The sequence below is a fragment of the Lagopus muta genome, chromosome 3 (genome assembly GCF_023343835.1).
Source record: "Lagopus muta isolate bLagMut1 chromosome 3, bLagMut1 primary, whole genome shotgun sequence".
NCBI classification, from domain to species: domain Eukaryota; kingdom Metazoa; phylum Chordata; class Aves; order Galliformes; family Phasianidae; genus Lagopus; species Lagopus muta.
The window spans coordinates 69,681,166-69,697,545 of record NC_064435.1 but is presented as its reverse complement, the minus strand read 5'-3'; the positions used below and the strand labels follow the sequence as shown (position 1 = coordinate 69,697,545).

The 16,380-nt window shown below is 39.9% G+C and overlaps 1 protein-coding gene across 2 annotated transcripts in view; it reads right to left on the bottom strand.

The window, feature by feature from the left end:
• The window catches only part of MARCHF6 (membrane associated ring-CH-type finger 6), a 40,546-nt gene extending 27,798 nt beyond the window's left edge, over positions 1 to 12,748 (bottom strand). The window contains exons 1-4 of one of the 2 annotated variants that reach the window (XM_048939117.1): positions 12,625 to 12,748; positions 8,717 to 8,813; positions 7,649 to 7,722; positions 754 to 897 (exon numbers count right to left, since the gene is read on the bottom strand). In XM_048939117.1, the coding sequence (XP_048795074.1) occupies positions 754 to 897; positions 7,649 to 7,722; positions 8,717 to 8,813; positions 12,625 to 12,643 (334 nt within the window). In that variant the 5' untranslated portion in view covers positions 12,644 to 12,748. Of the gene's footprint in view, positions 1 to 753; positions 898 to 7,648; positions 7,723 to 8,716; positions 8,817 to 12,624 lie in introns of both variants that reach the window. The other variant, XM_048939116.1, reaches the window with a different exon arrangement.
• Between the last annotated feature and the right edge of the window lie 3,632 nt (positions 12,749 to 16,380).

The following is a 16,380-nucleotide window of genomic DNA, read 5'->3' as shown; positions in this document are numbered from 1 at the left end:
TATTGTGCTACTCTCCAACTAAGCCAGAATCAGACACACTTGAAAGCATAGAACATACTGAGAAACTGTCAAGGGAGGTTTGTTCACTGGCTTCCTGCTCTTCTTTTCAAAGAGTATTCTACCATTTGTAAAGATGCTCTTCCAATCACTCTCCTCACTGAACACTATATTCCTCATCCCTTCTTTTTACATCTTCCCTTTATTTTTTTGTTGAAACCTCAATAGTTCTCTGTTCCTATTTGAAAGTGAATTTCAAACTACAAGCTGCACCAATTTCAATGTGTGCTCTATTTTCTGCCTAATTCTTAACTACCTATAGACACCTTTAAAAGTTGTTTTAAAAGCAGCTTTACTGTCCAGTTTACGCATGACTTCAAAGTAATTTCAATTTTCATACTAACAAAAATTGTGCACTTATTTTTGGACAGTTAAAAAACAAAATTACAATTCCTCTAGCCAAATATTAACAACTAGTATCAAATTAAAACTTCCATGCAGATTTTCAAAATGACAATTAAAAATTGGCATTTTACTGCAGTAAGAAGTTTAAAAGCTCTTATGCATTTCCTCCTGTCTCAACACCTCGATGCATTGCAGTACTGGCTCAAGAGCCAATTTCTGAGTGAAATAAGTCAAATAATAGTTTTTGTTTGTTTGTTTGAAGTAACCCAACAATACCCGCCCAAAGCTTTTCTGAACCAAGCAGCAAATTTTGTGTGTGCAAGTATTACAGTACAGTAAATTTGTACTCACATGCAGTAAGAGGTACTACTCCCAACCACGCGAAGGCCACAAGTGTATAATGAAACCAGTACCGTATGGCTGTGCCGATACTCGTCACCAGTCCAGCAAAGATGTCTTGGATTGGAAGCCGTGAAGGCATATCTGGGGAATAAACTGTGTAGAAAAGGCACTTATTAATCAGCTGGGCCTTTAAACAAGCAGTTACGTAGAAGATCTGACAGCCACAAAACGTTTGTATTTGAGAAAAATCTTACAATGAGAATAAGCATATTCTGTAGGTTTCCAACAGATTACTCCAAATAAAAAACAAAAAATGGCATGACACACTTGTTACGTTATGCATTGAGTTTAATAGGAAAATCAATACTCTCCGTGCTAGTTTTTGACTAAAAGATGTTGTTTTCTTAATAGCTTCACTACATTCATTGTAAAGTCAAAATAAGCCAAAGCCTACAAGAAAAAGCAGGTTTTAAATTCAGCAGCTCTCTCACTCAACATCACCTGGAAAGATCCCTGTTACTTACAAATCTAGTTCAAGGGAAGAGCACATGGAACAAGATAAATCACCAGTTCTGCATTCTCTCAATTTGTACTAAATTGTTCAGCCTACACTTGCTATCCAACAGGACAAAATTCAGCAAAGAAATAGCACAGTAAAACAGCATAAGCTGAAGGCAACTAATGAAGTATCTACAAGTGTTGAAATTCACATAGATAAACTTTCCTTTTCAAGGGATATCAATTTCTACTACTGTTGCACCTATTAAGGAACATGTGGCAATTCTCATAAAAGTAAATTTTCTTCAGCTTTTTAATTGAACACACATATACTACATAAATCTCACTACGTTCAGAAGTCAAGAAAAATAATGTCAAGGTTTTTTTAATGTGCATTCACTTTTATTACCTGAGTCAGTAGATAAAAGAGCCGCACCACAGTTCATTAACCTTTGAACATGTCCCCATTTCTTTCACAGCACCACTGATATCTCTAACTTATCCTTCCCCAAATGCTACTCAGATATGGAACTGTATCTTTCAGATTACAGGCACTGATTACTTAAAGTCTTCATGGCACATTAAGCAATTGGAAACAGCTACTTCTACCAATGTCATTACATACAAGTAGCTTCTGCACACTTATACGGATGCCTAGAAGTCACAGTGTCCAGCATCAATACCAGATGTGAATGAAGAAGATAAACCACAGTTTAGCATGAAGATATTGCTGCCAGGGTGGTTAGCAGTTACACTGAGAACAGGTGAACTTGAAGATATCAACACATTTAACCTGGACTTTTTTTTTGAAAACCTCATGTACTTTCAGCCACATAAGTGACCCACATTTTTCTTTTTAAGAAGTATTGGAGAAAGTTTTTTCCACCCTCTTATACAAACCTTTTGCCTGCAAGTCTGAAAAACACTGCTTCATGCCATTCACCTGCATTCACCTTTTCTCTAAACAACAACCCTGCTCTCTTCAGGTGCGTTCATGCTTTTACTCAGAAAGCCTGTATGTGAGAACAGACCACTTCTTTTCTCTCCAGGGACTCTTCCCTAAGTATCTGCATTGTAACGAGAACACAGGAGCACAGAGGAGCAGCATCAATACGCAAAGGAATGCAGAGAGTTTGGTGCACTTCAACAGTAAGTGGATTGTACGTGACACAAAGTAACAGCAAAACGTAACTGTCAGCTAAACTGGTTTTAGGTTTCAAAGTATTCGGCAAACAAATGAAATTCATTAAGAAAGGACTAAAAAGTGTAACAGAAGAGGAGCATAACTGTGAGAGAAGCAGCTGAAGAGCACCTCAAACACATTTTGACATTGTCTACTAATTGCCGATTTTCTTATTACAGAATCAGATTTAGTATGCAGTTGGGTAGAACCACAGACAATACTCATTCAAGCCTTACTAACAATCTCATCTCACACTGAATGAATGTCCCTGGTAACTTAATGAGGAAATAAGTACACTTAGGTTAAGTGTGCTAAAAGAATATCTACCTACAGTGTATTTCTCACTGTATCACTCAGACAAAACACAACTCAGCAGACAGCTCAAGGGCTATTTTTATTGATCTTCAAAAAAGGTATTTTTGATCAATGCTTTGGAACTACAGAGGAGGCTACAAGGAAACCATTCATGATTTAGTTGATAAAGGGAAGCTGTGAGAGTTTAAAGCAATTTTAAAAAAAATAATACTCTTTCATGAAATTGTGTGAACAGAGGGGTCTGTAAGAATGCCCATCCTAACACAGGAAGGTAATTTTACATACTAATTTGCCTAATGGCTCCACGATGACAGCAGACTATTCAAACAAGCACACAATATAGCTACTGCTCAGGATGAGTTGAGCTACATCCCCCAAATCTTAATTTCTGGTGATGCCAGGAGCTGGGTAGGGGGGTGCTGAGAGAACTGATGTTTTTCTTGATTTTGCCACATTTTGTAATACATTAAGCTTTTATCTAGTTCATTTTGACTTCTCTGCCCCTTTGAGCCACCGAATGGAAAGGTCCAACAAACAGTCCACAAACCTAAGTGTGCTCAGTTACGTATTATTCCTTATTTATGTAGCCATTTGTTGAAGAAGGCCCACATCCTCACCCAATTTTCGGGGGAACAGTTTGTCAATACATTTCAGCTGACAGAAAAGTAGGAAAGAATTCCCAGTACTTTATCCTACCACAGTGATACCCTCAGGCTTATTACAGGAAGCATTCTTAGCATTCCCATCTCCTCAGAGGTTATTTAGCACAAACACTACATAGTTGTGCTTTGACAAACACAATGGAGACAACCTGCTGACCCTAAATAATAACCACTAAACTTCCCGACAAGTAGAACAAATGAACACCTTCAACTCAACCTTTCCTTGCCATTTTTTTTCCAAATACCAAAGTTAATCCAAATGAAAACTATCCTGCAAGTGCTATTCTCCTTGCCAGGAAATGTAAGAGTTAATAGCCATGACATGGGCAGTACAGAAAGAAGCTCCAATCAGAGCAGTATCCCAGCAACGAAGGTATATAGAAGTAATAAGAAACCCCACCACCCAAACCTGCAAGTCCCTTCCTACAGTGCACCATCTTACTACACTTATGAGAGAACCAGAACCGCACAAAGAAAAGCAACACCCTTCAGACATATACTCACCCCTTCCCTCCCAAAAAACATAAACAAAACAACCCTATACTATTTATTATGAAGGATCAAATGTTTTAATAGTTTCATTTTTCCCCAGAGCTGTCATAATGCAATTGTATATTATTATTTCACAGCTCACTTTGCCCAACTGAGTCAGCCCATTTACTGCCCATGACCTAAACAGATGTACGTCCAGTACGGAAGAAACCAAACCACCTTACTTTGCATAGACAAAACTGCCATTTAGCCAATTTCACAGAACCTCCACGTTTAATCAGCTCTCTTATGCAGAGATTTCCTAGATATCATTACACTTGCAAGTCACTTATACATCACTTTAATCAACCTTGTGCACTGATCATGAAAGTCTACCTAATTTGCAGAGGAAAGGTATATTCTATGATCTTGAGTGATACGGACTTTGTTACAGATTACCAATTCAAAATGAGAAAAATGCCATCCCTCTTTATGCAAACCATAGCTCCAACAAAGCATATGAAATTAACATTCACGTGCATCTCAGCTCCCCTGGAGCTGGCAGCAGACACCTCAAATTCTGCACCATGTAGCATTTTGCATATTAGAAGTTTATATTTCTTCAAACTAGACATTATGGATAGGTTGAAGACACTGGCCATAGTGTTAAAGTTCGTCCAAGCAACCAGATAAGAATTATTCCATTTTATCCTTCAATTAAATCTTACTGTAAGTAATGAGCCCAAGAAAATGAGTTACTCACTTCAGTGTAATTACAGGATGACATCTTACAGACCATTTTGTATAAAGTCAAAGATCCAGAAGTTTGGATCTTAACAAACTAAGTAGAACTACAAACCACATGCAATTACTAGGCAACATTCTTGCGTACGCTACTTAAGAACATGAATGTATCATCAGGTAATTTGCCTACATGGTTGAACACTTTAGAGAACCATCTTTTTCAGAAGAAAAATCAGTTCCTTCATATTTCTTCCAAGACACAGGCTGAACCTCCTACTCTCTGCTTCCTTCCTTATACCCAGTAAGTAACCCAGTACGTAGTTCAGATGTTGAAATACAAGATGTTACCAAATTTAGAGACAGTGAAGGACTTCAGAACATATGCACTAGAATCACAGAATCCTTAGAGTTGGAAGGGACCTCTGAAGGCCATCTAATCCAACTGCCCTGCAATGAACAGGGACACCGCAGCTAGATCAGGTGGCCCAGAGTCTGATCCAGCCTCACCTTGAAAGTCTCCAGCGGTGGTGCATCAACCACAGCACTGGGCAACCTGTTCCAGTGCCTCAGCACCCACACTGTAGAAGATTTTTTTCTCCTTACATCTAACCTAAATTGGTCCTCTTTGAGCTTGAAAGCATTTCCAATTGTTCTGTCACCACAGACACTCCCAAAGAGTCTGTTTCCTTCTTTCCTTTAGATACTGAAAGGCCATTAAAGAATAGCACTAGGAATATTTCATGAATACTCTGTACACTCCATTACACTGGCAAAGGAACATTTTTTCCAGAATGACAATAAGCAAATCAAGGTAACCTAAAAGAGTAATTGCTGGTATTACAGCACAGTGAAATTTTCTCAACTCAGTGCCTACCAGCTGAAGCACAGATACTGGCTATATAAACGTGTTTATTCCATCACATGCCACGGTGAATAAACTGCTAAGAGCTTTACACCTGGCACAGTTATAGGCTAGAACTAACCTTATTATGGGTGACTGGCACATACATCAATCCCACCAATTCCGTCCCCGCAGTGCCATTTTCTCTCTAGCATGCATGACCTTCCCAGCTCCCACATGCAGATCCAGTTTCCACACTGCACATACAAATTACTTTTCAAATACAGAGGGATAAGAGAAACTAAGAAAAGCATAATTGCATGAATTTCAGGTGTGAAGGAAATTGAAGGACGTCATAAAACAAGACATGCTGGGTAAAGAGAACTGAAGAAATCGGTGCTAGCTAACTGACATGTGCTACCAATGTATGCAGCCTGGTAGGAAAAAAAAAAAAAAAAAAGAATATATATATACACACATTTGTGCAATGTAGGAAGAAAATGTTATCAATTGATAGTGCTAAGTGTGCAGAGCAGCCAGCTCATGACAGAGAAGGCTAAGTAAATCTTTGCTAAAGAGCATCCCCAGTCTCCAGTTTCAAGGCTCCTGTAACAAATACTAATTTGCTACACCACAGCTATTCAATCACATTTTCTCACGTGTCCATAATCTGCAACTACATCACAAGCTGTGCTGGTAACAGATAAGTCAGCCAAGGATAAAACTTCTGCACGAACACCTGTATTGACTGCGGCAGTAAAGACATTTTCTAGTATCAACATTAACATATATATTAAAAACCAAGCATCTGAACCTTCTCATCACTTTTCTTCTAAATCTTAATGCAAACAACAGGCTTTTGTCTTTTCTCCCCCTCATACAAAATTAGAATGTCTTATCTCTTTTACACTTCTTACATAGGGCCTCTGCATTACTGAAAAGGAATAATCTGAAAGCATGAGAGCTGAGATGGAAGCAAAATATGCTGTTCTCCTCACAGAGGTCAGACATAGTATTGTACACTTTGATACTGATAATCTCAACAATTGCCTAATGTGCCAAATTAATTGTTGATAGAAACAGAAAATTCTGAGATTCAATACATATTGGGGAAGGTGAATCACAGAATCTTTGGAAAGGAAAATGCACACACTGACACATGGCTCTTCAGCCTCAGTCCTCTGAACCAATACACAGCTAGTTAAGAAAGATGGGGAAGAAGACAGTATGAAAGCTCAGTCCTTCTAACAAGGACAAGCTGAAAGGGAGCTTTGGTTTTGATTGTACCAAATACGTAAAATACTATACCCAAATCAAATACACCAGCACATGTCTGTTGTTCCAGTGGCTGGCAACCCTGCCCTTGGCAGGAGAGTTGGAACTAGATGATACTTAAGATCGCCTTTGACCCAAGCCATTCTGTGATTCTATGACCTGTACTATGAAGAGCAAAGTTTACCACCTGTACAAAGTAAACCAGTATAAATAAGTTTAATGACAAAAACACACAGCACGTGTTACCTGTTCAACACTCAGTAATGTGGTAATACTAAATAACAAACCTAGCCTGCCACCAAGCCAAAGGGCTTCACTTATTCCTACTACTGTTAGCCAAAATGTAATCAATAACTATATAAAGATACAGCCATTTTTATAACAACTTATTGAACTGAATCTAACATAACAGGCAGAGTAATATCTGGTAGCTACTGTATCTTGACTGAAATGCAAGTGGAAAAATTGTTTGCATTACTGTCACAACTCTTTGAACTGTAGCTGCCAGAAGTCATACGGTAGTGCCACAGGTAGACAGTTCAAAGGTCACTGAAAACTGTGTTTCACATTCAAATTTCACCTTAACATTCGGACATCCAAACAGCCAGTGAATAAAAATTAACAAAAAGCCATATGCACCAATGTTGACAGTAATAGCATAGGACTAAGGAAGTTGGAACAGGTATGAAAGATACTTCTGTTACAGCTCACGTAAGGTTATGAAAGCACCACATTATCTATCATTTAAACAATACACACAATCTGTGATAATACAGAACTAATTCAAGCAAGAATTCAGAAATTAAAAAACAAGCGTGGACCAAGCATGCTGAATGGAAAAGCAAGCACTTGACAAACACTACGATAAAAAGAAATGAAGTTCTGAAAAAAACAGGAGCAGCAAAACATACTTACTTGGTGTGAAAGCAAATCTGTGCTTACATAATTCACAGTATTCTTTTCTGCTGTGTTTAAGCCACTGAACTAAGCTGAAACAAAAAGTGATCACATTTAGACATGCTATTATATCTTTCCCCATTCTTCTCCATTACAAAAAGCAAATCAATTATCTGTTTCAAACAAAGCAAAACCTTCATAGTATCATGGAGGACAAACTAACCTGTTTATTAAGTCTACTTAGGCCACAAAGTTTCAAAAAGTGGAAAAAAAAAAAAAAAAAAGCTGAGTTCCCCCGGGAGGTGGTTGAGTCCCCATCCCTGGATGTGGTGCTCAGGGACATGATTTAGCAGAGGGTTGTTAGACTTAGGGAGGCATGGTTAGGTTGTGGTTGGACTTGCTGATCTTGAAGGTCTTTTCCAACCTGAGTGATTCTATGATTCTGTGATACACCCTCAGTGACATCGCTTACACAGAGAAGTACATCATCAAATATGTATGTTACTGAAAATGGTAACGACTGAAAGCACACACCCTCATGTGGATATTGACTGGGAGCACCAGTCCTTAAAATATTTCAAGATTTAAAAACCATCCTATCTGTGAGAGAATGACAATTAAAATACAATCAAAAGGAGAGTGCATCCTAGACTAGAATTATAGTTTTCATTTTTAGGACTTCCCCGACTGAACATCACCTCAAAATATCTTAGTATGGTTTGTTTGTTTTATTCTTAGCATCAGGTTAGGTACTCTTCTTCATCCACTATTAAAAGAAGGCAGAAAAAAAGAACCTATACTGATTTTTCTGCTTCTTCTCATAAGGCAGATGTGCGAAGAGAACTGTACTCTCAAACAAACATATCCATGAGTACTTCCTTTTCACATGTAACTGCTAAATTCCTTGTGAGAATTCACACTTCTATGTAATGAACCATCATACAAGAAAAAACCCAAATCCTGAACGCATTTCCTCTGAAAATTTGCTTAAGCTTGACAACATGAAGACATATGAAGTACTGCTTTTAGAAATACATTAATTTTATCAAAGAAAAATGAAGAAAACCAAAAACTCTCAGAACTTACCATTCCTGATGAATAAATTTAATACTGCCAGTACACACACATGGATGATACAGGGGTTTCTCAGGAGTTCCTTCAGACCGACAGACTCTGCATATATCTGCTGAACAAGACAACAGTTATTACTCTTCTGCTGGAAGAAGTCGCATTTACAAAACTAATTACACACTACAGAAGCTTTGCCATGTAGCAAAATGTGCAAAAATAAATTGGAAAAAGCTTTAAGACTGATTTCATGTGATAGAAGATTCGAAGACTTGAGGACTAGCAGAACAAAAACAAGAACCACATTATCTCCCTGTCATCACGTTAAAAGAAAACACAAACAACACCTTTTTCTTTATTACATACTTAAGGTTTCTAGGATATCCACATACCAGAGCTGTATGCAGAGCATAACAATAACAACATCACCTCTAAAGCAACACATAGTTTGCAAAGGACAGTCTCTCTGAAAGCAAATGTAAACTTTGAAATGGAATGATTCTGAGTTTTCAACAAGTTAAAGAGAAGCTGAGTAGAAGAAATCTACCAATTCCTAACACGTGCACAAGACAGTCACTACTCTGGAACATAAGTGCATGCTCCTTTGTGAGCAAAGGAATAAACAAAACACCAAAATCAAGAAGAACACAAAGCAATATTTTGTGACTTTGCCACTGAAGCTGAGTAAGGACATCCATTTAACAGCCTGCAGTCCAGTCACCAGGTGAAAGACATTTTCTATTTCTTATTTCATAGGAGTCTTGAAGCTTCTTTATGTTTTTGACATTTTCTTACAACTAACCATTGCAAGATGTTTTGCAGGCAAAGAAGTGAATGCATCCTTCTCCCTCTAAAGATAGGATGTCTTTTCTAACACCATTTCATTCTCCAGAGCATTTAAACACAACTATTTTGCTTGTTTACTGACAGATGTGTGTTATCTTCCCCTACTCTTTTCATACCCTTGCACTCATACTTGCATTATGGAAACAAATATAACATGTCCATCTTTACAGAAGACTTAGGTTTAAGATTTTCTCTTTTAGGAAGCATTTCTCCATCAATAACCATCCAGCAATGCTAAAGAAGTAACTGACGCATATCGAAGGAAAATACTAACTTACATCAGTGATGTAACAATACTGAAAATACACAATTTCAAGTTGAAATCACACATCTTTATTCTTGTTTCAAATCTCCAAACGTTATCAAAGGGAACCAAATGTTACAATCTGAAGGTTTTTCTGCAAAGAAGTCATAATTTGACCAAATCCACAGTTTACACATAGCATGAAAGAATTATAGTAATTCTGAAAAAAAAAAAAAAAAAAAAAAAAAAAGATATTTTCTAAGAGATTTAACTCATTCTCATGGGATGAAAATCTAAAATTAACTCCAGAATCTTATATTAAGCATCACATCAGTGATGCTACAAGCAAACACAAAAAGTATTTCCATTGCAGTCACATCAAGTAACACCACATGGCTGTAAACACCAAGAGCTCCTGGTCTCTCTGCCTACAAGGAAGGCCAGAACCACCACTTCAAGAAACAAAGGATTCATTTTATCACAGAGAGTATTTCCAGACAACCATAGAGAACAGATCTCTTCAACTTCCAGGCAGGATCTACTTTCCTCCAGCACCTTACCCACAGCAGGCTGACAACTTGATATGTCAGAGCGGCCTTGTGAAGGGTCAGACAAAAGACAGACTGAGGCAAATAACAGAACACAGGAACCAGGGGTTACATGGCTTCAATTGATGTGAAACTGCTGCTTTAAGAACACCGTGACACCAAAGGAAGTTAAAAGCAGACTGTTTTCTGAAGAACCCCCACCCTCTGTGCCCACTCATTACTGGTGTATCGACTTTCACAACAGATGCATTTCATGCATTCCCAAGATTGCTGGGAAGAGCAAAATTTTCTTTACTGAAAATCAGTGAATTCTTTACTAAGAAAATGATTTCATTCTTCTGTTAGCTTATTAAAAGAAGTTAAGCCTAATTTGTAGTTTTTTAAAGGAGATGAGAATTTCTAGATATTCCCTCTTGTTTTATAAAATCAAACAAACACATGAGAAGCAACGATCTGGTCCATTTAGCAACATCTAATTTCAAATCAACGACCCCTGCTAGGGGTCAACACCACCTTATGTATAAGATCAAGTACAGAGAGAATTCCACTGTGCAGTAGATGCTATTTTTCTACTTGCATACACACTTTGATCCTATTACAAGGATGCAGTTTGGAAATAACAGTCCTGGGTAACACAGCTTTTTGTTTCCCCACAGAAAACTTCTCTGCCTGTCACATACCTAACAAAACATTCACCAGTGTAATAGTTAAAACTGAAGTTCAGATTATTCAGCAAGAAACTTATTTAACTGGAAAGACACGTGAGTTTCTTTCTGCTTCACTCATTAACTTGATCAATCAGCCATTCTGTTTAGACTGTTTAGTCTGGAGAAAAGGAGGCTGAGGGGAGACTTATTGCTCTCTTCCAATATCTGAAAGGTGTTTACAGCAACAGCAGGGCTGGTCTCTTCACAACAGTGACAGATGACAGGATGAGGGGAGATGGTCTCAAGTTGCATCAGGGGAAGTTTAGGTTGGATATCAGGAAACACTTTTTTTACAGAAAGGGCTGTTAAGCACTGGAATAGGCTCCCCAGGGAGGTGGTTGAGTCAGCATCCCTAGATGTGTTTAGAAAAGGTTTGGATGTGGTGCTCAGGGACATGATTTAGCAGAGAGTTGTTAGAGTTAGGGAGGTATGGTTAGGTTGTGGTTGAACTTGCTGATCTTGAAGGTCTTTTCCAACCTGAGCAATTCTGTGATTCTACCAGAAGTGCAACTGCCACAAATATCACTACTGGGTCATCAACACTTACAAAGGCCCACTTGAAATTTATAGCACAAGTCTATGCAATAGTTAGTTCCAGTGCTATTATTTTTAAGCTTTTGAGGGTAACATTAACATGTAAGGTGCTACATATGGTACGCAAATATACATATAATGCAAATGAATAAATAAATACAAACAGAAACACCACAAGTGTAAAGTCCAAGTGGAAAGTACAGCACAAATGTGCCCTAGAGGATATCTAACAACCCCCTTTCTCTCCTCCCATTCTCCCCAGTCACCAGATCAGGTCCTCTGAAAGCACACAGGATCAAAGGCTATCACTCCTAGCAGCCTGTTACGAATTATCAGCTGTGGATTTTGGATTAAATCCACCGAGATGGATTTACCAACGACTGGCATGGTGAGAGCAGGACTGGTCAGTTCTGAGAACCTGTCCCATAGTTCGCTGTAATCCAAGCATCCCGGACAACTGAATGCCAAGTAACCAAAACCTCAGCAGTCACTTGAATCACGCCATCTGATGGAGCTGCTGGGCTGCAGAGGCAGGGGATTGCTGCAGCAAGCAGCTTTACAAGTTGCTGGATGTTAAGCACACGCACTTGGTGATTTCTTTCGTTTCCACGAGCGCTGAGCCCCCCACAGCACAGCGCAACGGGCACATCTACGAAGACACGGCCTGATTTCAACCCATCGCTTCACGTTTTCCCAGCTGTCTTATCCTCTCAAGTTGGAAAACCGAGTGCCATACAAACACACATGCAAAGGGACGGCTCAGTAACGAAAGCCAAGCCGCTAGTGTTCTCCTCCAACCCAACCGACCCGAGCCGAGCCGCACCGCCACCACAGCACCTCCGCCGCCCCTCCCCCGCCGGGCAGCACCCGGCTCCCAACGGCTGCGGTTATGTAAGGGACGCGCGTCCCGGCCCGCCCCGCTGCCGCCGGGTAACGCGCTAACGGGGCCCTGCGCACCGCCAATGCGCCCTCAGAGGCAGCGCGGGCAGAGCCCCGCCGTGCCGGGAGGAGCTGGGGGAAGCGAAGGGCACGGAGCGAGCGCCATACCTTCCTCGGCGGTCTCCATCTTGGCTGGCTGACGCAGCGCCGGCCGAGCGGGTGGCGTGACGGCAGCGGGGCGGGTCGGCGCGACGCTGCGCGGGGCGATGGCGCCGCCAACACGTCAAGGATAGAGCGCCGTCCGTTCCGACAGCGCCCCCTGCTGGCTTGGCGGTCTGCCGGTGTCAGGCCGTCCGACCCCTCCGAGAGGCCGTGATGCCTCGGGACGTGGGGCTGTGACCCGGCGCGGTGCTGCTGAGATGGACAGGGTGTCTCCAGATTACCCTTTTCAAGCACCAGAGTTGCTGATGGGATGGATGGTATCGGCCGGTGCAGGCGATAATCTTGAGGAAAATGTGAAATCTTAGCGTGGCTCCCCAATAATGGTGTAACTACAGCAAAGTGCTGCATTGCAACACACGTGGGTTACACGTCACGCTCGGCTCTTCCTGAGCAAGGCAGGGTGACAAGACTCCGACTTAAGGCTTAAAAATATCGGTTTAGTTTACAAGAAAGCTGATTTTCACCTTGGCAGCTTAGCTTGGCATATTAAAAAAAAGTGCCAGTGTAAGATTGCAGAAGGGGCAGCATGTTGGATCCGTCTGAATGGGAGCCATCAATCCAATCAAACACCAAGAGGTGGTCTCCTTTCCGGGCACGCTGTAATTCACATTCTTCCAAGCTTGCAACCACTGTTGTTGCTCAGCTGCGATGAATACAGAAGAACCGTCACATAGAAGTCCCTAGGCCATCCTTCACATTCAAAAGATTGAGACTAAATGAATGCATAAAGTTCCCCTTAATTAATTTATGCATTTGTCCAAGTTTCAGTCTTTCACAGCAGACTTCTAAAAATCAGATGAAAACCTTAGAAATGAGTAGCTATATGCTGCCAGTGAATGATCTTATTGTTGTCTATCTATCCAGCCATTTAAATCACCTATCAAGCATTAAATTTATACCACCTACTCAACAATTAGAGAGAATTACTCCCCCCAGACTTGTTCTTAACCAGTGTTTCAGTATGGGTTTGGTACAGAAGAGGATTTTAGGGGATTGTTATTTGCTTCTGACTGTGATCAAAGTCAAGAATTGGTGCCAACAGGCTCTGAACAAGCATGCTAAAAAATATCTCTGCTACAAATAAGTTATGATGGAGTAACAGTGGAAATGGGGAAATTTTATAGATGGAAACCTAAGATAGGAATAGACTCAATCCCAAATCTCTGAAGATCATGGTAAAAGGAAAGATATATTTAGAATGAGTAGGAGTGGAAAGAAGACAAAATTATTTTGAAGATGGTCCTATTTTTGTAAAGCACCTATGTTTTTCAGTGCTTAAATGCTTAGAAAATATATTGTCTTAGTGTATTTCTCTTAAAATACAAAACGAACGTAAAAAATTGAAAATATCCACTATTTGTACCTCTATGATATTTCCATCTTTTGTCCAGTTTTAGAATAACTTCACAGAAAAGGTTCCCTTACATCCTAGAGTTATTTTGGATGCCTGAAATATTGAAAATCCAAACAGCAAAAGTTAATGCTTTTCAGTTTTTCTTTAGCTAAACATTTTCAGTCTAAAAAAGAATGTGTGAAATGGCATCCACTGTTTCTGGTATAAATCTCAGCTCTAGTCTCTGAAGGCTGTCACTCAGAGTTGGCAGCAGCTTGCCTTCTAGTGCTGACCTAGTTTTGTTTTCCTCAGCTGTCCACGTGATTCTCACAACAAACATTGCTCAGTGGGTTATAAGCAGCAAGTTACAGAAATATGGAAAACATGATGGATTATCTTTAGGAAAGCAACTAAACCATGATTTATCTCAATAAATCAGGCAGGAGTTTGGGTGACTGTAACTGATCCAATTTATCCACCATCGCAAGGGAGAACTAGAAAGAGTCTCCATGGCAAAAGAGAAGCTGTTAGAAGCGGAGCAAGGACTCTGATAACAGCATAAAGTACATCCTACAGGAAATTAGCATGACACAATCAGTTTAGAGAGTACAAAGTTCTGGTGAAAGTCATTGCCACCACAGCTCTTGCCAGTGCACTATGGGAGTCTTCTGAAGGGCACGTGTCTTGACCCTGGCCATGTGGCTACAATATCTCATCAATCTGCATCTTATCAGTAGATATCTACTGTGCCAGAGGATTCCTGACACAGAAATGGAGGAAAGTAGTCTTAGGAATGCTGTACAGGCAATAACACTTGCTGATTCCTCAGGAGGATGCCCAAGCTGTTGAACTAATGCTCCATGCTGACTTTGAAGATTCCGTATTTACCAGCCTTCTTCCGTTCAGCTGGCATTTGCTTCATCCTGAACCTAGGCTGTGATGAGTATCTTACATTGCAGAAGTGCAGAAGAGATCTTTTCACGTGTACTGGTTACAGTGGATTTTCTGTTTAAAACACAGACTGCCAACTCGATTGGGATCTTGCTGCCACGCTTTGCATGGAGCACATGGCTATTATGAATGTACTGGATATTGAGAATTCTGCGGGTGCTGTTGTTTTGTGAAGGCTTCTAAAAATGGGCTGTGTTTGCCTTCCAGAATATCCCATTCCTACCAGCTATAATATCATTTAAGGCTGGCGGTTCTATACATCCCATCAACATTAAGGGAACCTTCTAGCTAGTTAAACATGTTGTTAACATGGGATGAGGGTGTTGTTTTTTTTTAATTTTTGCATTCTTCTTGCTCTCCTTACAGGAGGAGATAGTGGAAAAAGTGCTACATGTGTCAAATAACTGCTTATAAGTCCTTCTGAAGGCTTGTTGATTGTTATGTCTTTAAAAATCTATGAAGCTATAATCACAGATAACAGCAGTTGGGGATTATCCTCAGTATTTAGCAGGAGCAATCCTATTTTCCCAGAAACCTTTTCTTGACCATTTCTTGTGGGTGTTGCTGAAGATTATACCAATGAAATGAAATTGAATTTAAAGCCACATTTTAACTTTTAGCACTGAAAAAACAAGAACATGTCTGTTGTGGAGAATGATCTTCATTTTACCCATATTGATGCTATAGATATTTTTAGAAAGATACTTGTTATTGCCTCTGCCTCTCCTGCATTAATTAGGGGAGAAATTTGGAAGGGCTTAGGTTTCTAATGATTTGTCATTACTTTTTCTCAGATCTTTCTGCAACAGGAAAAAAGATGAGAGTTGTCTTGGCCAGGGAAAAGCGAGTTGCAGTCCAGAGGTCAGAGTTATTACAAGTTAAGTCAGTCAATAGCCTCTGTTTTATGAGGTCTCTGATTTCGTAGAAGCTTTCCCTTGCACGCTGAGAAGCCAGACATAAAAGCCAGCTTTGGTTTGTTTCCTTAAGGCAACAGTGCACTTACTGTATGCGCTGCCTTTACTGTAGGGTTGGCAAACGCAGTGAAGAAACCAATTAATGCTTTTGATGTTTAAAGAGAAGGATGTCAAAGTGCTTGGATCAGTGAAGTAGATTTTCAGATGGATGACTGGTATGAAAAATCAAACACGTTTACTACTTAAAACCTGTGTTTTCTTCGCTCTTCTGCATGGATCAATGAAACATTTTGATTTACCTGTTTCTGAATGTGGTCGTGATATCAGATGATCTTCTGCCAGGATCTCAGCCTGTTGGTTCAAGGTGCTAAAGTCCTCTTACAAACATGCTGATGCTCACAGAAATGATGGTTCATAGTATTTCTCACAGATTTGTCCTGAGGTTGTGTGAAAAGTATCTGAACTGCTCACCCTAGGACCCCTGTTCAGTTCTTGAGAGCAAGC